Consider the following 26,593-nt stretch of genomic DNA (forward strand, 5'->3'; position numbering starts at 1 on the left):
TATAAACTCGTGTTCATCAATGTGAAAGCAAACCGAAAACAAGTGCAACTTAGTGTATAAAACAATTCACCTGACCACCAAATAGAATCTAACCTTCAAGAGGTGGTGCAACATGAGTAGAAGAGAGTGAAGTGATAGGGGACGGTCAAAACAGGGGAGCCAATGTTGTCAAAGCGTCCGTTGCTATGCAAAATTACAATTGTGGCTATTTATTCCACCCATCCATTTTCTGTAGTGCTCGTTCTCATGAGGGGAATGGATGAGCGAGAGCCAATCCGAGCTAGCTGCACATGTACATGTACATGTACACTGCAGACAACCTTTCACATGCACAGTCACACCTATGGACAATTCAGAGTTTTCAGCAAACCTAACATGTCTATTTGGGGAGCGTGGGAGGAAGCTTGAGTACCTGGAAAAATTGACACTGGCACTGGGAAACATGCTAACTCCACATAGGAAGGTCATGGCTAACATTCAAACTCCAAAGGCCAGAACTATGATGCAGATGTGAAACTAGAGGGCCATTTTGCCACCATAGTATTTATTGTTTTTCTTTCTTTTCCAATTTTGAATCCCTATAAATGTGGCTGCTGTGTGACTGCAACCAATATGACACCAGCTAAAAAATAAATTAATAAAACAAAAACACCATCAAGAAACCAGGGATCACGGATAACTTTGTTTAGTCTGGTGAATGTCAATAAAATGTTCCGTTTCTAGTTGCTCATGAGATTGACTTCAATTGGACACACCTACTCTAGACTAGGAGGGAGGGAGAAGCGAAAACGGCATGCACACCTCTGGGAAGCAGGTGTTTTCCTCTGGCCTTTGGCCAACACGCGACAAGCTTCATGTCTTTCAGCCTGAGACGCTCGGCTGTCCCCCGGCCCGTCCTAAATCATCATGTGGCTCAGCGGCCTACGCTGATGTTGCATACTTTGCAGCTGGGATCTTTCTTGGCATTGGCCGTTGTCAAACTCATGAGCTGGTGGTGACCACTGATTAGCTCCACGGTACCTTGATCCAAACTGACCGGCTCTGTGAAAAGCACCTCAAGGATGACATCACTGGCATGGCAGTAGTGCGGCTCCTCCCCCGGCCTCTGGGGGGCGGTGTATGTTAAGAAGGGGTTGCTGGCCAAGTCCAGCATGGGGAGGCGGCTTCTGCAGAAATGGTCTCCTTCCGTTCCCACAGGGGCAAGCACCAAAACCACATAGTGGTAGGCTGTGTACATGCAGTAGAAGTCAGCAAAGTACAGGGAGATGTTAGGGTTGAGCAGGTGTCCAGCTGGGATTTGGAAGCGCAGGGGGCCATAGGGAGAGTCTTTGGGGGGGAGTCCTGTATCGAACTCAGTGTTGCAGCTAAAGAAGACTCCCTGCAGTTTGCCATTTATAGGAGAACCATGACTCCCACTCGTGTCTTTAAGGGCAGGATGCATCAGACCTGCAAACTCCTTTCTAATCCAATCATCCAGAGAAAAAAGCGCCATTATTTCCATGATTATTTCTCCACTCAGTAGTCATTCATTCTCGTGCCATTATAATGCTCCACTTACCTGACGCAGTCAAAGTAATCTGGATGCTGATTGCGATAAAACACAGAGAATTTCAAAAGCCTTCCCGCAGAGCCTTTGGCCTTGTCGAGAAGCTGCTGAAGGTGTTCTATGGCGTAGTCTGCCAAGTTAAAAGGAGCACTATAATCATTTCAAAAGTCTGCTCTGCTTTCAAATGCTAATGACCCGACATACAAAGAGAATTTTTTTTGGCCACTTTCTTTTTGTCTACGCTTACGTAACAATTTATGGGATACATTAGCATCACTTTGGCTGTCAGGCGCCTCACCTCCTGTGCAGAACTCCACCACTTGGCTCCACTCTGACACCAAGTATTCGCCATCGGGCTGTCGAACCGCAGTCTGCACGGCGACACAATATTCCGTGCAGGGGCTGAGGAACCAGTGGCCCCTCACCGCCATGGGCAGGGGCACAGCCTTCGCCACTAGTTTGGTTGGCACATCCTGGAGGTCAGAGCAGAAACATTGCTGCATGCTGTTTCATTCATTAACATTTCAAAGGAAATTTTAATGGCTATGTAAATTCAGCCTTTCCCTCAATAGGATTTGCATTAATATCACAATCTTCCTTTCAAGCCCAAGCGGCTGTAACTTGGAGACGCTTAATCGAACCAGTGTGCTTTGTTTTGGCCAAGGTGTCTAAGAATTGCCACTAAATACTCATGAGGCCAGCATAGCCATGGCAAACATGGATGATAATGTAACTTTCTTTTGCTCTTTTATCGATGTTCAAGAAACAGTTTTCAATCCGTTTGTACTATTGAAAAAACTTTTTTTAAACTACAAATTGTGAGTCACTCTGAAATTGTGTGTTATCTGAAATGTCAAGAAAAGAAGGAAATAGAATACCACAGCGCCTTGAAGAAGTATTTTAGCCCCTTCAACTTTTCACATTTTTTATTTTCACAACAACAAATGTTTTGTATTGCGATTTTATGTGATTGCCCAACACAAAGTAGGGCATCGTTTTAAAGTGAAACAGAAATCATGTGTTGTTTTACAAATTTTATGCAAATTAATGTCTGAAAAAGGTGGAGTGCATTTTGTATTCAGTCCCCCATGTCAATACTTTGTAGGGCGACCTTGCGCTGCAGTTACAAAAGCAAATCATTTGCAGGATGTTTCTACTGGCTTGGCACATCTAGACACTGACATTTATGGCCATTCTTGCTTCACATTTGGCACAGATGCTCAAAACCATTCTATTGTAGCCTTATGGTTTGGAACATTACTTACTTTGTACTACGCCACGGCCCTTAAAGGCAGATATCCAAAACAACAATGCTACATTTTTAAAAGCAATTGTGTTTTTTTATTTTTTTGGGGGGAGGGGGGGGGGGGGGGTAGCTGAACAGCTAAATGACATTCAGATCAATTACAATGGAGAAGATTGATGTGATATCCAATTCAGGGTAGCACTGTATTTTGGTGTCAGTTGATGTTTGGACCGACAAAAACAGTAGCTTATGTTTCCCAAACAAAACTTTCATTGGTGAGAAATGGGAATGCTATTGGCATTTTCGCCCCTGCCGAATAACATGTTCTGCCAGAATTCACAATTCAAAGAGTTGAGTGACATTTTCGTATAGTCTGTGTGCATGGGCGGAGTTTTCTTTCTTTTGGTACAGTGTATTTTCATAGACGGGTGCAGGTAGAAATGGACGTTTGCGGCATTGTGGGACTGAACATAGCCGACTTATTTCCAGTCAGTCCTTTATTCTGTTGAAAAAAGTTACAGGCCCATTTCCAAACTGCCTTTCATTTCCAAAATTCTGGAAAAAGTGGTGCACATGCAGTTGAAACTTTTCTTGGATGAACATAACATCTTGGAGGTCTTCCAGTCAGGTTTCAAGACGATGCATAGCACGGAGTCAGCTCTGTTGCGTGTTTCTAATGACATCCTCCTGGCAAATGACTCTGGAAACCACGTGTGTCTGGTTTTATTGGACTTAACTGCAGCATTTGATACAGTGGATCACAGTATTCTGCTGACTCGTTTGCAGCACTTGGTGGGCATTGGCGGCAGTGCTCTTGAGTGGTTTAGGTCCTATATAGCTGACAGGACCTTTTGTGTCAGCCTTGGCTGCTCTGAGTCACGCACTGCTCCCCTGTCATGTGGTGTTCCACAGGGCTCAATTCTGGGGCCTTTGCTGTTCTCGCTGTATCTGCTCCCATTGGGTTCCATCTTAAGGAAACATGGTATTCCCTTCCACTGCTATGCAGATGAGTGCCAGATCTATGTCCCACTGAGCAAGAAAGACACCTTCTCAATAAGGCTACTCCTATCCTGTCTGGAAGAAATCAAAACCTGGATGGCACAAAATTTCTTGAAATTCAACGAAAAGAAGACAGAGGTGATATTGTTTGGTCCCAGTGGCCCTTGTACATTCCATCCTGTAGACTTGGGCCCCCTGTCTCCTTATCTGAAATCAACGGTCTCAAACTTGGGTCTTAAACTGGACAGTGATTTCAAACTCGATCGGCAAATTGGTGCCGTTGTTAAATCAAGCTTCTTTCACCTTAGACAGCTGGCCAAAATAAAACTTCTCCTCTCACATGAACACTTTGAGACAGTAATTCATGCCTTTGTCACATCCCGGCTGGATTACTGCAAAGCCTTGTACTTTGGAGTCAGCCAGTCCTCCATTAAGCATCTTCAGCTGGTCCAGAATGCCGCTGCTCGCCTCTTGACTGGTACTCGTAAGAGGGAGCATATAACTCCCACTCTGGCATCCCTTCACTGGCTCCCCATTCATTTTAGAGTTATTTTCAAGATCCTCCTCTTTGTTTTCAAATCTCTGAATAATCTCGCGCCACCTTACCTCTCTGAGCTCATCCGCCCCTACACACATGCCCGGCGCCTCAGGTCTGTGGACCAGTCTTTGTTAGAGGTACCAAGAGCTAAACTGAGGCTCAGAGGGGATCGAGCCTTTTCTGTTGCTGGTCCCTCTCTCTGGAATGACCTCCCACTGAACATTCGCCACGGCTCCTCGCTGCCCATCTTTAAAGCCCTCCTCAAAACTCACTTGTATTCTTTGGCGTTCGACTCGGCATGATTTGTCCTTGATTTTACTGTTTGGTGCTTTCCACCGCCTTTATTACCGATTCGTCTTACTGTTTATTGTGTATGTTAAATCGCTCCATGTACAGCACTTTGTATGCAGCGATGGCTGTTCGAAAGTGCTCTATAAATACGGTTGACTTGACTTGACTTGACTTGAATTCAGCGGAGGAGAGGCGCTTGAGTCCATGCAGGAGATCGGGGCACGTAAAGTATGTTTGAAAGGAACTGCAAGATTTCCACTTGCGGATGATGTACAGTTGGCAGCTGCTAACTGAGGTTTTGGTGACTGCCTTAAATTGCCATAATGCGTCTGTGTCTGACAACTTGGACTAAGGTCTAGTCTACATTCTGACATCAAATTGTCAGGTGTGCCGGGGATGTGTAACATAAAATGTCCTTGGTTCGAAGTGTGGCACGGTCCACCAAATTCTCAAACGCGGTAAATTCAATTTGCCCTGGCAAGAAAATGAAGATGCCCCAGTTTTTACGCCGAGCGCACTTGCGCCTGTCTATGTAAGCAAGGCACTTGGTGTGTTGCTGACTTAAACTTGGAATCAAAATGGAGTTAATGATGTGCATTAGCAGTGGTTACCACAATAACTGGTCTGTACTGCATGTGTGGTAAAAACACAAGTGCAAGTGAGTCACAGGCCCAGAGCTGTTGACTGCACTCATTTTTCCTTTTGCTTCAATTGGAACAGACTGAAAGGGCACATCCGCTGCTTTCTGTGCTCAGATTAGTCTAGAAAGAATGTCCGTTCACCCTACCACATTTGTGAATCGGCTTTTGACTATTTAAGCCTTCTGTTGTCATTCCAAATGAATTATATGAAGACAAACAATTTCATCCAGGTAATAGACATAGCCACAGGCCGTTTGGTGTCATCTCACCCTGTGTTTAAAGCGGTTGGGATCCCTGCATTCTTTGCGGCTCAGGTCAATGAAGAAGTGTGTGGCTCTGGCTGTGTCCTCGGGAGTCATGTCCCACACGATGCGAAACGAATCGCATGTCACCTCACATATTTGAATGTTGCAAGGGGTAGCAAGAGGGGTGTCCATTTCTGTCAGGGGATAAAACAGGACATTTGAAAGAAATAGGACGGCATATCATTTTTGAAAGCCCTTTCATTAAAATCATTGTCACATATTCGCAATGAATAATCTCTTGAGCCTTGTGAATATTTAAGTGTGTAAATATGCTCTACATCCAAAGTAGATAGATGCAAATAAATACAGTTCAGTGTGTGTGTGTGTGGGGGCGGGGGGATATGCATCAGGGAATTTTAAACACAGTTTGGAACCTTATCCATCATGTAATTGGTTATACACTTCATGTTTTACGAAACATTTGGACAAACACACATTTGTATTCATTTTCTTTCTTACCTCATTGATACAGTACATTCTTGTTCTATTCGCAATACCACAATTATTCATTCATTCATTCATCTTCCTAACCGCTTGATCCTCACTAGGGTCGCGGGGGGTGCTGGAGCCCATCCCAGCCGTCTCCGGGCAGTAGGCGGGGGACACCCTGAATCGGTTGCCAGCCAATTGCAGGGCACACAGAAACAAACAACCATTCGCACTCACACCTAGGGACAATTTAGAGTGTTCAATCAGCCTGCCACGCATGTTTTTGGAATGTGGGAGGAAACCGGAGCACCCGGAGAAAACCCACGCAGGCCCGGGGAGAACATGAAACTCCACACAGGGAGGCCGGAGCTGGAATCGAACCCGGTACCTCTGCACTGTGAAGCCGACGTGCTAACCACTGGACTACCAGGCCGCCCATACCACAATTAGACTATAAATATTTTAAAAATAGGATTTACCACATCTGCATTTCACACCAATGTCAAGTTATAATATTATGCTCTTTCTGCCAATTTAATCTCTTATACAACAAAGTACACTCATTTAAAGACTTGGAAAGTATTGACACAATGCTTTGAAAGTTTAGTAAGGTTTTCACGTTTGTAAATGGTTATTTGCAGATTATTTATCATTTTGAAGTGTATTGCCATTGATTTGATAGCAATGGTAGTGTGTTACATGCTGCTGTCTTTTGCGCAGACGGTGCGGTTTCGATTCACCGCCAGTGCCCCAACACCCTGCCGGTTCCAATCCTGGATTAAAGAAATTGGATGTGTTGCTTCAGGAAGGAAATATGCCATGCCGGACATATTACGTGAGTGTCACACTGTGGCGATCCGTAATGGGACAAGCCAAAAGTAATAACAAAATTGCAACAGACCTTATTATTGGTGGTACCGCCATAGAGTGAAGCATATGTCTTCCATTTTAAGTTTGGTGTAAGATACCAAATATATATACCGGTATATACCACATGAAAATGTCAAACTGAAATATGGAACTGCATGCTCGCAAGATGGAAATACGCCAGCAGTGAAAATGAACTACAAAGTCAACACTGTGGTCATTATTTCTTGAAGCTGAGACAAATTAAACTTTCATCCATGGATCAGCTTTCATTTTGTCCTTCGCTGCCTTTTCCCCTCTATTTGATGGCCTTAACTGACATTTCTCATCATTATGCAACATGAGACGCTTCCAGATGACACGCCTTTTATAATCACCTCCATCAGTCTCCCAGCAACTACATGTCAGCAGCATCTCTTTAGCTCCTCAATTCTAAAACAAATCTTTTTTTTAATGTTTTTATTTTATAAGTTAGTAACTGCTGAGTCTTGTGCTTACAATGACAGCTCTTCTTTTATTTGTCCGGCAAGACAGGACAACGGGGAGATTTAGGTAGTGACTGTGGAAGGTGATGAATCACTCCTTGGTCACACATCAGCCATTTCACTGCTGCACAAAGCCTTCGGTAGCAGCCCGGGGTCAGACACTTTTTGATGTGTGTTTGATTTGCTATCCGCTTCATTTATCTGCAGCGCAGCACATTGCATGTTTCCTTTAGTCTGACCAATCCGTCCCTCTTGAACTGAGCATTATGCATATGTGTGCTTAAAATAAATGACATAGCCGTTTTGGACGCTCATGATGCTGCATTACACATGGACAAAGATGCTTTCACTGGCAGACTGCGAGGTCTGCAGAGGTGTTGTCCAGGCCTTACATGATGGACAGGCTGCAGCTTCTCATTAAAGCTTGTGAACTGTGAAATGTGTGCATTAGCCCATCCTTCACTGAAGCCTGAGGAAAAAGACAATTGCTCATGTTTCACCGCTGTTTATGCGCCCCTCATCTCCCAAGTTTCTTCAGGAACAAAAAGTGGGCCGACAATAGATTCTCACAGGGCACTCATCAAAGCTCGCTGTCTTTGAATGTTCTACTTAAAAATCCATCTAGTGCATGTGAGCACAGTTCAGATTCCGGTTTCCAAATCACTCACACATCCCTATTGCCCTCATTTGTGCATCAGTCTGTGAAAAAAAAGAGCCAATTTTCTCAACTGCAACGCTAACTGTAATAGCCGGCTGCTCCAAATGAGGCAATTTGGGTCTGCCTGATGGATCTGACAGAAAAACACCTCATTAGTTTAATTATTTGTGTGTGGTCCACACTCAGATTAATTCAATCGTATGCACGCCAGCAGATGGAGCTCAGTAAGCAGAGATCAAAGTATTTTCTTTTGTGTCCATTAAATATAGAGACAAATAATTGCTTGTTCCATTTGGACAACCGGGACTTGTTTAATGTCCCAGCGAATGTATGCATGTTTAGAATGCATGATGCTCGGGATTTGGAATTTGAATCTCACCCTTCCTGCATTGATGCTCAGTCGACAATATACCTGTATCTGGTAAAGTTTGATTTGCGTAGTAGGAGAGTGTAATCAGCATCGCTCTCTGTGTAATGACAAAATATTCCGTGGGAACAAAGTCCTAAAGGGGCAGAGTGTCAGTGTACCTAACTAATGCAAGCATTGATGAGAATAATATGAGGATAAATGTACTGGAAAATACTTATGAGAAAGGCTTGAAAGGTAACAAATGCTGAAAAATATGCACGGACACTTACACGACTGAGAATAATGACAACAATTGTATAACATCTCACTCAACGGAACAGATATTACAGCACAAAATATTATGGAAACTGTGTTCCTTTCTACAATCTCAAGCTTGATCATACAATAGAAAGCAAGTCCTTACTTGTTTGTTGTTTAAGGTGTAATTGAAGATTTTCTTCTGAGTCTCCTTATTTGCTGCAGTCACCAATAGATCCCCCTGCAAAACTGATTAGGAGGTGAAACGAACATACTGGAGCCTCTCTCACTCTGTCTCTTTCTACCCTGCTCTCCGTCTGTTTCTCTCATCCATGTGTGTGTGTGTGCCACACAAACACTCTCACCCTTCGCCCCTCCACCCCACCGCCAGTCTCATTTTTGCTGTGGGCTTTGAGCATGATGTTTATTTGACTCTTACGCAGCTGCACGGCACATGATGCATTCAGAGCTAAATGAGGTGAAGCGAAAAGAGAATTGTCAAAGACGACAAGCTCATCGGCATGTTTGCAACACAGCATCACTCCTCCAAAGTGTTGCACTGTGGCGCTCTGATAGACAGTACACCGAACTCTGCTACGCTGATAAATGTCGCCGAACACATTTTAGTGACTTATGGATACAGAGGTTGTGATAAAATAAACAAAACGTAAAACAAGACATTGAGGTCGGAGAATATTCAAACCATAGTGCGTGTGATGAGATGCCCCAGTAACTAAAAAGCATTTATGCCAACTGCAATGCCATATGGATTTACTCCACAGAGTATAATCCCCCTCCCCGCAGCCTACCCTCATAGCCCATCCTCTGGCAAATGATGCCACAATGTTAGCCCAGAGTAAGCAGATTTGCACTAGGGATGTTTTGCATTGCTTCCTTGGGTCAACATTTAGGATTTCACCAGAGATTAAAAAAGCGATGTCAAGAGACGCTTTTAGAGACGCTACTCAGATTAATGGCTGTAATCTCTTTTTAAACAATGGGAATGGATTTAGCACAAACATGACAATAAAAGAGGTATTGACAAACTTCTATCTGCTATCTTCACAAACAAATAACATCAAAATGAACTCTATGAATAAATTTAGATGTACAGTTTAGATCCAAGGCATAGAGAAAATTAATGTCTGTACTCGCCATACTTCATTAGGTACACCTGTAAAGACCCTGCTCAGATAATATATATAAAATAATTTATATATAAAATGTTTAAGGGCGGCCTGGTAGACCAGTGGTTAGCACGTCGGCTTCACAGTGCAGAGGTTCCGGGTTCGATTCCAGCTCCGGCCTCCCTGTGTGGAGTTTGCATGTTCTCCCCGGGCCTGCGTGGGTTTTCTCCGGGTGCTCCGGTTTCCTCCCACATTCCAAAAACATGCGTGGCAGGCTGATTGAACACTCTAAATTGTCCCTAGGTGTGAGTGTGAGTGCGAATGGTTGTTCGTTTCTGTGTGCCCTGCGATTGGCTGGCAACTGATTCAGGGTGTCCCCCGCCTACTGCCCGAAGACAGCTGGGATAGGCTCCAGCACCCCCCCGCGACCCTAGTGAGGATCAAGCGGCTCGGAAGATGAATGAATGAATAAAATGTTTATTTATATATATATATATATATATAGAGAGAGAGAGAGAGAGAGAGAGAGAGAGAGAGAGAGAGAGAGAGAGAGAGAGAGAGAGAGAGAGAGAGAGAGAGAGAGAGAGAGAGAGAGAGAGAGAGAGAGAGAGAGGCTGATATGGGAACATTCACAAGTGGGTTATGCGTCGGTTTGCGCAGTGGTGAACCGCCTCAACTTCGGCTGATGACACCCGGAAGTCACATGGGGACGGCGTGTGAGTAAGCAGCATTGAAACAAGTCTATATGTCGTGACGTTTCTCCCAAATGAGTTATTGTCGTCTCGGGGTGAATACGCTCCATTAACGTAAGTTTCTGTACGTGTGTCAAAAGACAAGCTTAACAATAAGACATTTCTTGTCGCCGGTGTTTGCCGGTAGTGTATGTCGGCCACGTGTGTGGATACATTCTCAAAGTGTACTGTGTCGTTGACCCCGCATGAGTTCATGTAAACCACGACTTGTCACTGAAGGCTGTTTCTTTTGTTTTTTTTTTTTTTCAAAATATGCGTTGTATGTTTGCTCTACAATATACCTATATGTTAAATGCAAAACATTGGTCATTGGGTTATTTTACTTTTAAGTTAAATTTGCACACTTGTTTTTCAGATACTGTACATCGGTCTGCCCACAAACCTGACAATTTTGCCAAAACGATTCATTGTCGTAAAGTGAACGTTATTGTTGTTGTAAAGCCAGAATATTTTATGGATCTATTGTACTGTATTAGGGCTGACTACAATTTCATAGTGCTACAGTAAGCTTGTTTTCTTTAAGAAATAATTGAAAGTGGAGAGTGGACGACTGATTAGCACGTCCGCCTCACAGTGCAGAGGTGCAGGGTTCGATTCCTGCTCAGGCCTTCCTGTGTGGAGTTTGCATGTTCTCTCCGTGCCTGCGCGGGTTTTCTCTGGGGACTTGGGTTTCCTCCCACACTCCAAAAGCATGCATGGCAGGTTAATGGAGCACTCTAAATTGTCCCTCGGTGTGAGTGGTTATTAGTCTCTGTCCGGGACAGGCTCCAGGACCCATCACATCTCTTGTGAGGGTAAAGCGAATCAGAAAATGGGTGGATGGATGCACTGTATTATTTTTTGGTACTTGGGTGGAAATGTTGTGGCTTGCAGGTGGCGTCACCTAATTTCTATCACATTCATTTTTACTTTTTAATTGTCTGTTAAGGATGGCCGATTCAGGCAAAGGTGACCCCAGTGCTCATCGCATGCCACCACCCGGAGGAATCGGGAGGAGCCAGCTCATGGGCCGCCGACCACCTGCTGCCATCTCTGGGGGCCGCCTCCCTACGATGCGTTCTAGAGATCTCACCCTCGGGGGAGTGAAAAAGGTATCCGTTTCCCAAAATATTTGACTGAAGGGGTCTCTTTTCCTTCCCTTTCCATAATATCTTATTTTTCTTTGCATCTAGAAAACGTTCACACCAAACATTATTGGCCGGAAAGTTAGAGAAGAGTAAGTTCACAATAAGATTACAGAGGTGGAAGGATATATGTAAAAGTTCTTCTGATTAATCTTGACTGATTTATGTTTGAAAGTGTCAAGGATGAAGGTGTACAAAAGAGAGAGCGGATGAATGCGACCCGAGGCAGAGGTCCTAGAGAGAGAGGCAGAGGCCGGGGTCGCCCAGAGATGATCCAGTCCCACTCTATTTTTGAACAGGGTCTAGGAGAAATTGCACTCAGAAAAAAAGGTTGGCATTTACAGTAGCATGTGCAACTACCATGTATTGGGTTTGGATGATAACGTACAATTAACTAACTTCCCTGCTTTATTTAAATATGCAATAGCTTATGAAAGTGAACGAGATGCCCCGAGTGTAGGACCATCCCCCATCATCAATATCAAAAAAGAGAAGAGAGAAACTGAGGAAGAGACCAAAGAAATCCTTCGCAAACTGGAAAAAGATGGCGTATGTATCATTTAATACATATATGCACTATTTTATACTTTTACTGATTGATTCTTCCATTTCCCCCTCCATGTTTTTCAGTTTATAGATGATCCATTCCTGAGGGGTGAAAAGAGGAACTGCCCGGTCCAACTTCCTCTTGCTGTGTCAGGATGGAGTTTCAAGGAGGAATTCAGTGCTCCTACTATTAAAATTGAGAAGATGGATGAGGATGATCACATGGAACCTGCAGTGGAAAGTACTTACTCGCTTTTGCAATACGCATTCTCTTATTGAAGATCTCACGGGTTAACAGTAAGAAGTACATGTGTGAACTCCCTTCACAACTTCAAACCATTAAAGATTAAGTAACTGCTGGGAGAAACAAAATTCTGTAAATGGCAGATAGTCTCTCCTCCCCAAAATCTTTCTGGAATTGTGGATGTCTTTTTAATATAACTTTTTTATCATCTTTCACTTTTTATATCCTAATTAAAACAACATAATTATGCCAGGGATACACAATGCCATCTTATTAAAATTATACTATTTTACTATAGGGGTGTTCACACGGCAAGATTTGGTCCGGTGCTGCGCCGGGGCTGCCCCAGTAGAGCGTTCACACGTGCAAATTAGCTCCGGCTTAGCCCCGGAAAAAGGCTTACACCGGACCAAATTTGATCCACCTCAGAGAGATGGTTTAAAAATTTGCTCCGGAGCAAATGCTTGTGAAGAGTACAGTACGTATGGCGAGAATGCGTTGCTTTCGTGCTCTGTGGGACTTCCGTAATGTGTTTGTTTAATAACGACACAAGACTTGGCTGGTAACATCTTTCCTTTTGTAGGAGACTGGGCTGTCTCTGAGTTGTTTGTTCCTTTGTTGTTTGTTCACAAACCCACACCCCCCATATCATTTATTTTGTGATTTCCTCTCTTGATTTTCTGTTTGGTGCATTAGTGTTTGCTTTTCTGAGTGTCATTGAAGTCATCGTTGATTTACGTTTTCGTGGGCGGTCACTCTCGAGCAGAAGGCACGGAGACCGAGAAGGAGAAGGACGTGTCTGTCCAGTAGTCGCTTGAGTTGTGTATATACAGTACGTTTTAAAAAGAACCAACACGACAGCTCTTTTGTTTTCTGTCGTTTTGCTCCGCTGCAGAAACTGCCGTGTGAACGCAAGTGGGGCTGCACCGACGCTGTGCCGATGCTGTCACGCTCAGCGGCTTTGTACGTGTGAACGCTTCACACAATTTGCTGCGGTGCCAAATATATTGCAACAAAATACATCGGTGCAAAGCCGGAGCAAATGTGTGTCGTGTGAACACCCCTTATGTGATACAAAAATACATTCAATACATATTTAATACAATGAAGTTGCATGGCCCGTTCAAATAATTGCCCACCTTTGACTTGCTGTATGGGACCCTGTGATCAGCTAGCTAGTCTAGCACACTTGTCTCAGGCAGCAGTCTAGTGCCCAATTGTTTTTGTTTTTTTAACCGAAATAATAGACAGCTTACTAAAATTGCAAAAAAAATAATGTTCATGTAAAAAATTAAAACAAAATTACAATGCTTTAAACTAACTTCATTGCACTTATGAGGGGGAAAGAAAGTTCTTCATTAAGATTTAAAAACATTCGCAATTGAGGCTGACTTCACTTAGGTTAGAATCATATTCCATTTGTGTGTATCATAACGGATAGATGCTGCTTCACCATGTTTGGTTTGAAATGAGAGCACCACTATCTGACCTGAGTCTATAGACCTGTCAAGCAATAAGGAGACCTCTGTCTCTCGTTAGCTTATGTTTTTAACTCATTCACTCCCAAAGCCATATTTAGATGCATTTTCAGACTTCACACATTCAATCCCATGTACTTAGGTTTTCTTTTTTCCAAGACTGAAAGTCAATATTTTTTTATACGGGTCTGAAAATGGCTGGTACAGAATGAGTTAATTAACCACTCGGCAAGGTAAGAACACGGATACAGTATCCCTAATTCCTTGACAGCTGTTTCTCTCACTTCATTAACAAAATCTTCGAAGTTCCTCTTTGTTTCAACAAGGGGGTGAACATTTCCCATAAAAATACCAGTACTTTACATGTCTTGAGTTGATACCAATATAAAAAAATGTCATAGCATTTTTCAGGCGCGCGCATTTTCTACATCTTCGTAACTGTCACTGGGCGGCGGGGTAGATGCATTTACAATTCTCCAGAAGACCAAATTCATGAAAATACATAGTAGGTAGGCTTCCAGTACTGTACTGTATACAGGAGAATTTGAGAATTCAAATTCACAAGTTCCAATTAGAAACCCATGAGAAGTGAGGGTCTGCAATGTTTGAACATCAATATAGTGTGGGATTTCTGTATGTTTTAAAAAATATTATGCTAGTCGTTTGTGCCCACTCACTCGCGCCACTGAATATTAAACATATCAAAGTTCCTTGCTCATGTTTTTTTTTAATACTCTCATGCTGTTAGAAAGGTGTGAAAAGGCAATCCCTTTTAATTTCAGTGAAAGAAGAGCACAGGGGAATAGCAATAAAGAAGACTGAGGCTGCCTTTAAGCCTTCTCAACTCCCTGAGCCGGATGTTTTGCCGGATCTTCTTCACAAATGGAGTCTGAGCAAAGGTGAGGAGCTGTTCTTCATGCAACTGCCCGACACGCTGCCTGGCCAGCCGCCTACCAAGGAGTACAAGCCAATAAAAACTGAGGTGAAATCTGAGGATGGTCAATCTGTCCTCCTGAAAACGGAGTCTCAGGTAGCTAAATGTCATTACTAAATAGTAATAAAATTCTGACATTTATGTGTAAGTACGTTTTGCATATTTAATAGGAGGAACAAAATGAAGAAAACAGCTGTAATTTGAAAGATCTGCGAGAAGGTCTTGTTGGAAAGATGCTGGTGCGAAAGTCCGGTCGGGTGCAGCTCATAATGGGACAGATCACGCTGGATGTGTCGCTTGGAGCATCATGCTCTTTCCTTCAGGTATGACAGATGATAAATCATTCAGCTTGATCATTTTCTGTCTTTATTACATGCTACATAAACAACACTAAATTCCATGTTTTAAAATTATATAACTACTGAATGAGAACTCCACCCCACGTGTCTGTCTTTTTAATTTGTTTCAGGAACTGGTTTCCGTTGACACTGAGGCACGAACAGGTGACATGACTGTGTTGGGAAATGTCAAACACAAAATGGTTTGCTCACCAGATTTTGAATCTCTGCTGGAAAGCAGGTGATGATCGTTGATGCTCTTCAAGGTGGTCATTTGCTCTGTTGTGTCATATGAAAGTGTGCTAACACTAAACTGTAAAACTTGAAACAAGACCAAAACGTTTTTGCTTGAAAAATTCAGTGATTTGCCATATTTCGAATCTTCAATAATTTGACTGTACATGGGTGTAAATGTGTGAATAAAATAATTTCTATTAAATGATGTTTGTATTTTTTTTTTTACCCAATTGGCAAAAATCACATTTTCACATCTTAGTCTTAGTACGAAAGGCTCTTTAATAATAGTAGTTAATAAAAACATCAAAGCATACTGCGGGTGTATAATCCACATATTGCAATTTCACTTCAAGGAAATTCAAATGTTTTTGAAACAGTACATTAGAGCATACCAATGGGCTAAAAAAGATGAATAATGAAATAAGGTTAAATATATAATCCATTATCTGAGGCACTTACCTTCACAAGAGTCACGGGCGCGCTGGAACTTATTCCAACTAACCTCGGGCAGTTGGTGGCGTATACACACTGTACACTTTATTGGTGGTTAATAAAGTCCTGAGTCGAATATGTTGACATGGCAAAAACACTAGGGCAGCCGCACGCTGTTCTATTAGCCATAATGTAATGTAACGTAGTACCCATTTTAAGCAGGTGGTGTCGCTGTATAGATGTCCATGTCCTGGGCTGGCTATACGAAGGCAGGCAGCTTGGCTCCGACTAGTGGCCTGTTGTCTGTTCGCGTTGTACGCCGGGTGGAGTTTGATTTCAGTCTGCTGGACAGAGACAAATGATACACCGGTGTCACGCCAGAAGGTGGGTCTATCATCCATTATTTTATCCTTAAAATGCGTTTTGATAGTTATTGGGTTCACTCCACATAAACATAGTCAGACAATCCACGCTGACAACAAAAGGTTGGCTCAGCGGCTCATTCTCAGTCGTGGCGGATAGCAAAAGCTAACCAACCCAAAGAGCAACAGCACGCCTGGGATCAGATCCTGTATAACATACGGCTCGCTAGAACAGACTTTGGTCCATGTTGCTGATGGCGTAGTGGGCTCCTTAGACTGTCGAGCATCATATGATTGCGATGAAGAACATTCATTACGTTGGTACGTGGTAGAACTTGTGGTGTAAAATGTTAGCTGCGTGCCTGTTAGTGAAGAAGCTAGCCGTGGCCGAGCTTATGTCATTAGCCGTCTCGCTGAATCATCAGTAGAGAAGAAGCAGGCCGGCACGCTACTAACATCTGAAATCTTTTCAAATCTAGTTCCAATTACCGGTAAGTTTTTTTTGCAACACCAAATACGTAATGACTCAACCATGGTTAATGGTTAAACCTCGACTGGTACGAACAAACACATCGACGATGTCAAGTTGAACAAACATTCACACGAGACATGATGATGATCAACTTTTTATTCTTTCCAAGGCCAACTTCCCACTGAGGAGCAGAGCGGCTCTTCACCACAGGCAGCTACCTGCTGAGTCCACCTGTTTTTTGTTTACATCTCCCTAATGTGACACGTGCTTTAACCACAGGGACATCGGGATATTACATACAGTTAAAAAGACTGATGGACCTGTTTCTACTTTAATATTGCCCATGATGGCAGCGTTAAGATGATCCTCCACTCTGTGCAGTGAGAGGAAGATCCATCCCCAAGTTGTCTTTATGGAGACCTTGTGCTGATGCCAGATAAGGGCCAGTTTAGGCCAAGGCGTGGAGCCCAAGAGTTCTACTCTACCCATCTGACTTGACTTGGGACGATCCAGAAGACCTCACTGTTCAGCTGTCTTCAAAATGGAGCTGTTCTTTAACCCCTTCGACAGCTTGGTGTGTATCCTACTGGGTATCTCCTTCACTGTGTGGTTCACACTGCTGCTTGTGTTCATCATCGTGCCAGCCATCTTTGGGGTATCATTTGGCATCAGACGCCTCTACATGAAATCGTTGTTAAAGGTCTTTGAGGTAAGCACTCACACTAAAATGTTGTCCACACAAAATAAGGACTTTTTAGAAAGTTTAAACAAGGCCAATCATTAATGTAAAGTTTTAAGTAATGTCGTAACATCTCAAACTGTCATACAAACTAAAATAGAAGAGATGAAATACTGTACAAACAAAAGCTAATCACCATTTCAAGATGCCTGGCAGACATGTAATGGAGAGCAAACGGGAAGATGTTTGCAAAGGGATGTCACATCGTGGCATTTTATTTGTTTCACTGGAATTGTTGTTGACTTGGAAGTTTTATGATTATAGACAATGGAATAAATAGGCATATATTCTGAAAATAAAAATTGTGTTTGATGAAGGGTGTTTGACTTTGGATGTTCACTTGTTATTTTATGAAGCATGTAAGCATGGTTCATGCCTTACAGTGGTGGAGATGGATTAACATTGCAGCCTGCTGTTATGTAACGTGAAGGGGGGCAGGGGTGTTGGAGCTTGTCCCTAACTATAGTCAATAACTATAGTATTTCAAAGCTCCAGCTGCTTTAAATGCATCAAACCGTTGCATTCCTCCATCATGGGACTAATGTACTTACCGTACATTAGTGTATGATCACAATTATTTGGTTGTGATTTCTTGAAGTAAATTCTGGAAGAAAACTGAAAACTTGGAGCAGATCATATGCCAGAAAAAAAAGTGAGCCAGTGGGAACTGGTGCAGATTTCCCGAGCTCGAAATTCCAATATCAAACATCAGGAATGTGGAAACTGTGGAAAGGACAAGCTGTATGAAACTGAATCAAGGTTTCTCAGGTTGTTCAAGTACGGCAGACGATTCCTCTAATAACACTTCTGTGAAAATTGTGACCATATTTAAATGATTTAAAGTAATTGCCCCAGTGAGATTTGACTTTTATGGAAATAATTTTTTGAATGGCATTTGAATGCACCATAAGACAGTCAAAGCAATGCTAAACATTCTTCACCTGAGCCTGTTTTTTGACACATTTTCTTGATGTTAATATTCACTGAATTTGCTTCCATTGTTGCATTCGGGTGTATCACGCCGTGTAATGTTGTACTATCAAATGTAATTGTGTGGGCTGCGGACGTCCCAAACTTTAAGAGAACGTCATGTACTTTTCCTCTCTTAGCAGATTTATGTCCGTTCTGTTGTTGCTTAAAGGAAGGCCTTTTGTATTGAAGTAGACTACAACAATGCATACGTGATTGCAACTTGTAAAAGACTGGAGAAATAAAATGTTCGGCAATGTAATTTGACTCTGTAACGTTGATTCTGGATAAGATGTGTAACAATCTTTCAACTCTTCTGTACTCTCCCACTGTTATTTTTGTAGTGGGCCACACTGAGGATGGAGAGAGGAGCCAAAGAAAATAATCATCCCTTGTATAAACCCTACTCAAATGGTAAGATTGAATATTATTGGGTTTCATTCTGTGTTCATGCCCCGTGTGCTTCTTGATGACAAGCAATGCCCTTTACTTTGGAGTCAGCCAGTCCTCCATTAAGCGCCTTCAGCTGGTCCAGAATGCCGCTGCTCGCCTCTTGACTGGTAATCGTAAGAGGGAGCACATAACTAATACTCTGGCATCCCTTCACTGGGTCCCCATTCATTTTAGTTATTTTCAAGATCCTCCTCTTTGTTTTCTCTGAATAATCTTGCGCCTCCTTACCTCTCTGAGCTCATCCGCCCCTACACACCTGCCCGGCGTCTTAGGTCTGTGGACCAGACATTATTAGAAGTACCAAGAACTAAACTGAGGCTCCGAGGGGATTGAGCCTTTTCTGTTGCTGGTCCCTCTCTCTGGAATGACCTCCCACTGAACATTCGGCAAGCCTCCTCGCTGCCCATCTTCAAAGCCCTCCTCAAAACTCACTTGTATTCTTTGGGATTCGACTCAAGCATGACTTAGATTTCTTCATGGTTTTACTGTTTGGTGCTTTCTACCGCCTTTATTACCGATTTGTCTTACGGTTTGTTGTGCATGTTAAATTGCTCCATGTACAGCACTTTCTATAAATACTGTTGACTTGACTTGACATCACTCTCCCCTGGATGGCTCTAGCTATCATTGCAAAACATCCCACTTCCTTGGAAGAAGAGATTAAGGAGATTCGGCGCAGTGGCAGCAACAGAGACCTGGACTCTGCGCCCGAGTTTGAAATGTCGGACATCTTCTATTTTGCCCGAAGAGGAGTAGAAAGCATCATGGACGACGAGGTGACCAAGCGCTTCTCGGCAGAGGAGTTGGAGTCTTGGAATCTGCTGACACGTAGCAACTACAACTTCCACTACATCAGCCTGAGGCTGACTGTGCTGTGGGGACTGGGCCTGCTGATCCGCTACGGCATCCTTTTACCTCTCAGGTATTGACTGTGTACATAATACAAATGTTTGATCAAGCTTTGGCCCACACAGTGACAACACGCAAATAAGTCAACAGATTAATGCTAATCCTCTTCTTCATTATTTTACAACCATTGGAGTAATAAATAAACGTTGACTGTTAAGTAACACTAACTGATATAATCGTGCAACTGGGAACTGCTGTTAGTGCACCTACATCTCATTTGAGCTAAGAAAGAACGGAGAAAAAAAAGTAACATCCTTGTTTGGGACTCTGTTGATGGAAAAAGTGCTGTCCACTGAGACACCGTGCCATTTCATTATTGAGATATGAGCCCTTTTTGCTTTCAATTGAAAGCAAAAGTTTGAAAAGCAGCAAGACCGGTCGCCGCTATGAAAACTAGTTAGTAACCCCCGCAGCCCAAGCGACGTGGCCCAAACTCACTGAACTGTCGAGCAATGTCCGGGATTCGGCAACTGCAGTTCAACTGCAGGCTGCCTGGTGTTGACAATTAGTTAAACATGCAGACTGTTCTGAAGTAAAACACGAAAATTGCGGTTACTGTGTTTAGCTACTCATTAGCTCAAAATTTGCAACACCTCGTCACGTGATACGGTGCAGTTCTACCAACTCACTTTGGTACCATCATGTCGTGGCTGGGTGGCGTTTATATACTTCATTGCAGTCACTGGCCTTTATTAGGAGTAAAATGTTTCTGGGGGCTGGTCATTTGTACAAATCCAACATTTCTTATGTATAATAACGATTTTATCCATCTCTTATCCCCCTCAGTAATCTTTGCGAGGTCAATGATGACATGTTTAGCTTCTTTCATTTCACTCTGGAATGCTCTTTGTTGCATGTAGCAGCACTTTCTCTTTTTACTCCCACAGCTACTCCTCGGTAAACTTCATCTTGAAAAGAGTGGCTGCTCTGAAGGCATTGTGTAAAATCGTAAAATGCTTTTTTATATGCTGATAATTAATGAGGCCAGTGCAGCGGAGACTCTTATTTACGGGGAAAAAGTTTATGAATGACTGATCATGAAATGACCATTACTTCCTGGCAGAGGGCAGATGTTTCTATATAGTCTGCAATGCAGTTAGCCGGATGGTGAAGCATACCTAATGAGGCTTTGTGAGTGAGTGTGCTGTTTTTCTGTGTTGGCAGAAGAAAAAAGTGTCACAGTCATGAGTGATGTAGCGTACAATTGTCTTTAAAGATGTGTGAATAGTGTGTCACGTTTATAATCACGCATTAAAAATTTGTCATTGAATAGCCATTGCGATAGATACAATGTGTCACAGATAGTGACTGGTGACTCACTACTGAGCCTGGCTCGCACACATCCAGTTTCCAGTAGGGAGACAAAACAGGCCACATGACACAGACACGCATCATTCTTTTGGTTGATGTTTTTTTTCTCCCCCACACAAATGCGCACTTTTGTCTAATCAGAAATATCAAATCTTCACACCATTTAATAAGCGCCCTCTTTGAAACTGTTTCAGGTTAATTTTGTTTATTGGCCCCCTCAAACACAGCCCAGTAAATCCTCTAAAAGGGTCTGTTTATGACCAGTGACTGTAAGAAACTTCTGTCTGATGGTGCAAGAGCTTCCCTATACTTGCATGAGGCCCAGTCCTGTTTTCTATTGAAATGCTGTTACCGGTACTTGTCCCACTGTTGTCAATAGCCCGCATCTGTCCTATTTGTTTCAGGGTAACCCTTGCCTTCACTGGCGTTGGCCTCCTGGTATTCCTCACTTCTTTTATCGGCTTACTGCCCAATGGAAGGTATGCGTGTCTGTTTCTAACTAGTCAAAAAGATCTTTTCATCTTTTGCTGAATTAATTGGCTGGTTAAAACTCTGTTACACTGCTGCGAGGTCGCATTTGATTCAGCTGATCCAGCATGCTTAAAACAAACTGAATAGTGTCATTATGTGGAAACATGACTCAAGTGACCATTACCGTTGTGCGTTCCTTTTTGCAGGATGAAAAGCATCCTGAGTGAAAAGGTCCACCTTATGTGCAACAGAATATGTGTCAGAGCGCTGACGGCTATCATAACATACCACGACAGGTAAGGAGAAATATTGTGGGTTAAGGAATTGTCCCCGGCATGGTTTGGTATAACCTTAGCTTCCTGAGGGTGTCTGTGATTGTATGGATGATCGTGTGCTAGTGTTGGTGAACATGCAGGCAGACGTATGATCCATCACCTTTCAAACAATACAAAGGGATGATTCCCATCATAACACACTTATTTGTTCATTATCTGCTTGTTTGGTATCAGGAGAAATAAAGCAAGGGTGGGAAAAATGAAAATGTGTCCTTTTACGCTGAGTGTTTCTGTGAAAAGAGTCAAATCTTTTTTATTTTTTTATCTTTGTAAAAGATTGCACTTTCTTGTAGTCTGGTACAGGTGTTGACATGGCTGCGGTCATGCTGCTGCTTGTTTATTGTCAGTGATTTTGTAATTGCCCTTTACAACAGGTTTTTATTGCACCAATAATGTTTGTATTGTTTCTGCTTACTACATCTTACGGGCAGGGAGATTAGATGACACGTGGCACTGTAAAGGAAGAATGACTTGATGCTCGATAATATCTTCACGGTTGCAGCCATAAATTTATGTGTGCTACATTGTATTGATTAGGAGTTTAGACACACGTATGAACAACTTTTATGTACATAAATTCTCTAAATACACTCTTGTTAACAATAGTTTGCAAGTTGTGTGAATGTTGTGAAGTTATTGAAAAGAGGGCTAATTTTTACCAGTACCTGCATTAATTGCTTTGCAGTACTTATATGGCCGCGTCCTTTATTTGTCACATTGGCTTTTGCATGTGGACATTCCCTCACCTATTCCCCGTCATACCTCATCCACTACGGTCTACCTAAGATTACATAATGCCAGATGGCTTTTCTCTGAGGTGAGGAGCCAAGGGTGTGGGTTGAGCACGCAGCCAGAAAATGAGTGGTTGTGCAAGCGCTTGCCATAGGCGCAAACATTTACATTTGACATCTTATTGGTTTTGACAACACATAAAACTCTCAATTGTAATGTGCCTTCTATTAACTGTTTGAAAATCACATCTGATTCAAGCCATGTAGCAAGTTGCTGATTTGAGCCTTTTCAGCAAATGTCACTGTTCTGGAAGGAGGAATTGTAACATGGCTGTTGTTACCGCAGTGTCTGAAAAATGGCACAAAGTATATACAGTAATGGCTATTAAACTGAAACGCTACTCTCTCAATTAGGGCTGGCATTAGCCAATATTTTTTGAATAGATGAGCTGATCGTTTTATTCCATCAATTAATTGATAGCATTAAAATATATTGCAAAACCATTTCCCCTCAGATTCCTGTACTGTATATTCACCAATTCTTGTTTTTCTTTCGGTATTTATTAGTGATTAAAAAAATAGCCATATAACAATTCAGGCAATATCACATGAGGAGGATTGCTGTTGTACTCACCACCCTTTTTGGAATTGATTCAGTTACTCTTTCTGTCATTGTTTTCCAAAGTAAAAGCAGATCTTTGCAAATGTTTTATTTTTTGATTCACTTTGACAAGCAGGCTTTAAATGAAGTGAGATTTGATGATTTCTCACAGCAAACCTGCTGATGTCTTACGATACCGTGATTTGGAATGATGCTACACCTTGATTGGGAGTCATTCTAAAGGTTGTTGTTTCCCAATTAAAATGCGTACTCTATGGATATGTGAAAATTAAAATTTTTTGTTGTTTAATTTGCATGTTTTGCAATGCATTGGTACCACTGCCAGAAACCAGATGAAGCAATGACACTGGTTTGTTGTCCGAGATACCAGGCCTGTTGTAACATACCGTACTCACTCTGGCACTGTGATAAAAATACACCAGTCTTTTGTAATTCAATCTCTGGATTGAAGCTTTGGTCTGTGCAAGTGCTGCATGTCAGATTATGTACAGCATCAACATGATTTGCTTTGTTGCCGTTTAGAAAGAACTGCTTCTCTCTTTTATTGTGTAAAAGAAACTAAATTGATGTGTGACTGCATCATCATGACATTCAACCGCATGTGGTTTGAGTTGATGATTGTTGATAGTTGCTAAAGGAAGTGCTCACCTCGTTTTTTTTATTTTATTTTTTACTTGTAGTGAGAATAAACCCAAAAATGGAGGAATATGTGTCGCCAACCACACGTCACCCATTGATGTCATAATTCTGGCCAGTGATGGCTGCTATGCAATGGTAAGTGTTGTCTCTTTTTCCATAATAGATTTCTTTTGGAATTACATCTCCAATTATATCTACATTTGTACATGTACGTGTGTGTGTGTCAGGTGGGCCAAATCCATGGGGGCTTGATGGGAATCATTCAGAGATCCATGGTGAAGGCCTGCCCTCACATTTGGTTTGAGCGCTCAGAGGTCAAAGACAGACATCTAGTGGCCAACAGGTAGAACTGCTACTTTTTTGTCTACATGTTTTATAGCGGTTGTTATTGTCATCGATAATCAAGCAAATGTAAGAATGAATTGAAGATAGTGAGATATGCGTTTTTTTTCTCTGCATAACAGGCTGAGTGACCATGCACAAGATAAATCCAAACTTCCCATTCTTATATTTCCTGAAGGTCAGTTTGATTCTGCTTTATTGGGTTGAGTTTCTTTAAAACACAAGAGTGTTGTGTTTGTAATAAAGTCTGTCTTTTTAACATTTTTTTTTTGCTGGCAGGTACGTGCATTAACAACACATCAGTTATGATGTTTAAAAAAGGCAGTTTTGAAATTGGCGGCACAGTGTACCCGGTCGCTATCAAGGTGGGAGCAATGTCTTTGTCTTACGTCCTTACTGTAATTACAACTATGTGTTGACAGTGTAATTTGAATGCTTATATCCTTTGCAGTATGATCCCAGATTTGGAGATGCCTTTTGGAATAGCAGCAAATTTGGAATGGTCAATTACCTGTTACGTATGATGAGCAGCTGGGCTATTGTCTGCAGTGTATGGTACCTTCCTCCTATGTCTAGAGAGGTACTGACTTTAATTGTACTATTAAGTCAAATATGCATGCTTACGTGAATCAATATTTTCCATAGGAAGGGGAGGATGCTGTACAGTTTGCCAATCGGGTCAAAGCAGCCATTGCCAGACAAGGAGGATTAGTGGACCTTTTATGGTAAGACAGACTCGCATGCATTTTTTTCTTTTTTTTTAATCAAGGTCGCACATCAGCCATGCTGTTGAATGTGTACATCGATGAGGGTTAAAGACACGGTACGAACAACGTGCCATTCGCATATGAATCCAATTTTGTTTAGGTTTGCCCGGGGAGAAAATTGTGGCTTACAGTCAAAACATTATTGTAATCAGTAGGTGAGCTACCTGACCTGCTTGATGATTTCAGAAGTTTTTTTCTCACTCACTAGCTCAGCCCTTGATGATGTTAATCCACTAAAAAGCTAACATATTTTAAATGTTTCTACCATTGGTTATTCAGAGGGAGAATGTTATACCCAGCAAACATGTGCTGAATAAATCCTTCTTTGCAGGGATGGGGGGCTGAAAAGAGGTAAGGTAAAAGATACCTTCAAAGAAGAGCAGCAGAAGCTCTACAGTAAAATGCTGGTGGGCACCCAAGAGGATCGCAGTCGCTCCTGAAAGACTAGCGAGGAGGTGGATCGGCTCAAAGCCCTCACAGGGAAGCTCTGACTGCAAATGAAGTCAGCTGTGCAACCTCTCCAGTTGGGGTTCCTCGACTTTTCTCTGCCTCACACCGACGTATGCTGTTTGCAGCGTTGTATCAGGTTCATTGGAGTTACATGAAACAAGACTTGCCTGGATTAGAATGGAAAAGTAGAAGCGCTCTGAGATAGAGCCATGTCTTCCTTGTGGTTGAGGGAAAACTTGTAATATATGTGTCATTAAGTTTCAGATTTTTAAGATTATTTTACCATGTTTGTATCTCAGTCATATTTTAAGTTAACCCTGATTCTACCTGGGTATATAACAGAGTTATAGATGATGTTTTGAGAGTTTGCATGACTGGCTTGTGTTTGACATAATGCCAGACTTTGTTACATTTTAAACTATTTTTATGAGATTTTTTTCCAAGAGAAAGAATCCTGTATTCTCAGCTTTGTCTTACATGAAGAACCTGTTATTACAACAGCAGTAGTTGGCTCTTGTTGCTGGTTCTTTTTCCATGGAATGTGTTGAATGCTCACATTGTAAAGTGGAAATATTGCACCTGTTCCATCTAAAGTCAGTGAAAGAGAGTCAAGTGAAAGAACATACTTGGGATGTTTGCATCTCAATCATCAATGCCCATGGCGAGCAGGTAATCGAGCAGGTTGAAGCAATTACAACGGGTCTCTAAACAACCCACTTGGAATGGGAAGCAGCTATTAGTTACACCCTGTAACAGACTCCTTGAGCCACCTATTGGTTTAATTTATTTTAACTCAACTCTGGAGGGCTTTCTTATTTTCTTTGCTTTGGTGATACTTGGCCTATTGGACGGACTTCAAAAAGAGAAAGTTGCTTTAGTCTGGTCTCCTTCAGGCTGGAGTCAAACAACATGAACTCCGCATTTAGATTACACCAAATATGTTTATGAAAAATAAACCGTCATGGATGTCACTGTTTGTCTCTGACTGTGAATTTACTCGAAATGCATAATTCATAATGATTTAATTGAGTTCAAATGAGACATTTAACACAATAATGCTCGTGCTGTATTCCGGAATTCACGTCTAAAAACGTGGGAATTTGTCAAAGCACTGCTTTCAAACTGGTGATTCACACAACTTCATTCATTTGTTTCCCACAGGAAGAGAATAGACTGCACTCTGCTTGTAGAAGAGTG

General features: G+C 42.2%; 3 protein-coding genes across 4 annotated transcripts; 2 read left to right on the plus strand and 1 right to left on the minus strand.

The window, feature by feature from the left end:
• Positions 1 to 122: 122 nt before the first annotated feature.
• LOC127601646 (phytanoyl-CoA hydroxylase-interacting protein) lies at positions 123 to 9,064 on the minus strand. The gene is made up of 5 exons (XM_052067078.1): positions 8,779 to 9,064; positions 5,531 to 5,700; positions 1,845 to 2,019; positions 1,559 to 1,676; positions 123 to 1,460 (listed from the first exon to the last, which is right to left on the minus strand). The coding sequence occupies exons 2-5, from the start codon at positions 5,696 to 5,698 to the stop codon at positions 914 to 916; spliced, it is 1,008 nt and encodes a 335-aa protein (XP_051923038.1). The 5' UTR covers positions 5,699 to 5,700; positions 8,779 to 9,064; the 3' UTR covers positions 123 to 913.
• A 1,325-nt stretch (positions 9,065 to 10,389) lies between these two features.
• polr3d (polymerase (RNA) III (DNA directed) polypeptide D) lies at positions 10,390 to 15,594 on the plus strand. Of its 2 annotated transcripts, none has more exons than XM_052068852.1 (9): positions 10,390 to 10,455; positions 11,420 to 11,582; positions 11,664 to 11,707; positions 11,791 to 11,945; positions 12,043 to 12,164; positions 12,246 to 12,402; positions 14,666 to 14,913; positions 14,988 to 15,140; positions 15,287 to 15,594. In XM_052068852.1, the coding sequence occupies exons 2-9, from the start codon at positions 11,421 to 11,423 to the stop codon at positions 15,398 to 15,400; spliced, it is 1,155 nt and encodes a 384-aa protein (XP_051924812.1). In that variant the 5' UTR covers positions 10,390 to 10,455; position 11,420; the 3' UTR covers positions 15,401 to 15,594. The 2 variants fall into 2 exon arrangements, with proteins under 2 accessions (XP_051924812.1, XP_051924811.1); XM_052068851.1 differs by having other exon boundaries at positions 10,413 to 10,545.
• A 474-nt stretch (positions 15,595 to 16,068) lies between these two features.
• Positions 16,069 to 26,364, plus strand: gpat4 (glycerol-3-phosphate acyltransferase 4). The gene is made up of 13 exons (XM_052068853.1): positions 16,069 to 16,208; positions 16,828 to 17,367; positions 18,711 to 18,780; positions 19,441 to 19,741; positions 21,444 to 21,518; positions 21,717 to 21,806; positions 23,879 to 23,972; positions 24,065 to 24,180; positions 24,302 to 24,357; positions 24,459 to 24,544; positions 24,631 to 24,759; positions 24,825 to 24,904; positions 25,278 to 26,364. The coding sequence occupies exons 2-13, from the start codon at positions 17,200 to 17,202 to the stop codon at positions 25,384 to 25,386; spliced, it is 1,374 nt and encodes a 457-aa protein (XP_051924813.1). The 5' UTR covers positions 16,069 to 16,208; positions 16,828 to 17,199; the 3' UTR covers positions 25,387 to 26,364.
• Positions 26,365 to 26,593: the final 229 nt, after the last annotated feature.

The sequence above is a fragment of the Hippocampus zosterae genome, chromosome 6 (assembly GCF_025434085.1).
Source record: "Hippocampus zosterae strain Florida chromosome 6, ASM2543408v3, whole genome shotgun sequence".
Taxonomy (NCBI): domain Eukaryota; kingdom Metazoa; phylum Chordata; class Actinopteri; order Syngnathiformes; family Syngnathidae; genus Hippocampus; species Hippocampus zosterae.

Coding starts and splice junctions, on each gene's coding strand:
- polr3d (XM_052068852.1), top strand. CDS start 11,421: ATGGCCGATTCAGGCAAAGGTGACCCCAGTGCTCATCGCATGCCACCA. Junction 11,946..12,042: donor AATTGCACTCAGAAAAAAAG/GTTGGCATTTAC, acceptor AATATGCAATAG/CTTATGAAAGTGAACGAGAT. Junction 15,141..15,286: donor CATCATGCTCTTTCCTTCAG/GTATGACAGATG, acceptor AATTTGTTTCAG/GAACTGGTTTCCGTTGACAC.
- gpat4 (XM_052068853.1), top strand. CDS start 17,200: ATGGAGCTGTTCTTTAACCCCTTCGACAGCTTGGTGTGTATCCTACTG. Junction 24,760..24,824: donor TTCCTCCTATGTCTAGAGAG/GTACTGACTTTA, acceptor TATTTTCCATAG/GAAGGGGAGGATGCTGTACA. Junction 24,905..25,277: donor GGATTAGTGGACCTTTTATG/GTAAGACAGACT, acceptor CCTTCTTTGCAG/GGATGGGGGGCTGAAAAGAG.
- LOC127601646 (XM_052067078.1), bottom strand. CDS start 5,698: ATGGACACCCCTCTTGCTACCCCTTGCAACATTCAAATATGTGAGGTG. Junction 1,677..1,844: donor GGTGGAGTTCTGCACAGGAG/GTGAGGCGCCTG, acceptor TTAACTTGGCAG/ACTACGCCATAGAACACCTT. Junction 1,461..1,558: donor GATTACTTTGACTGCGTCAG/GTAAGTGGAGCA, acceptor TGATTGGATTAG/AAAGGAGTTTGCAGGTCTGA.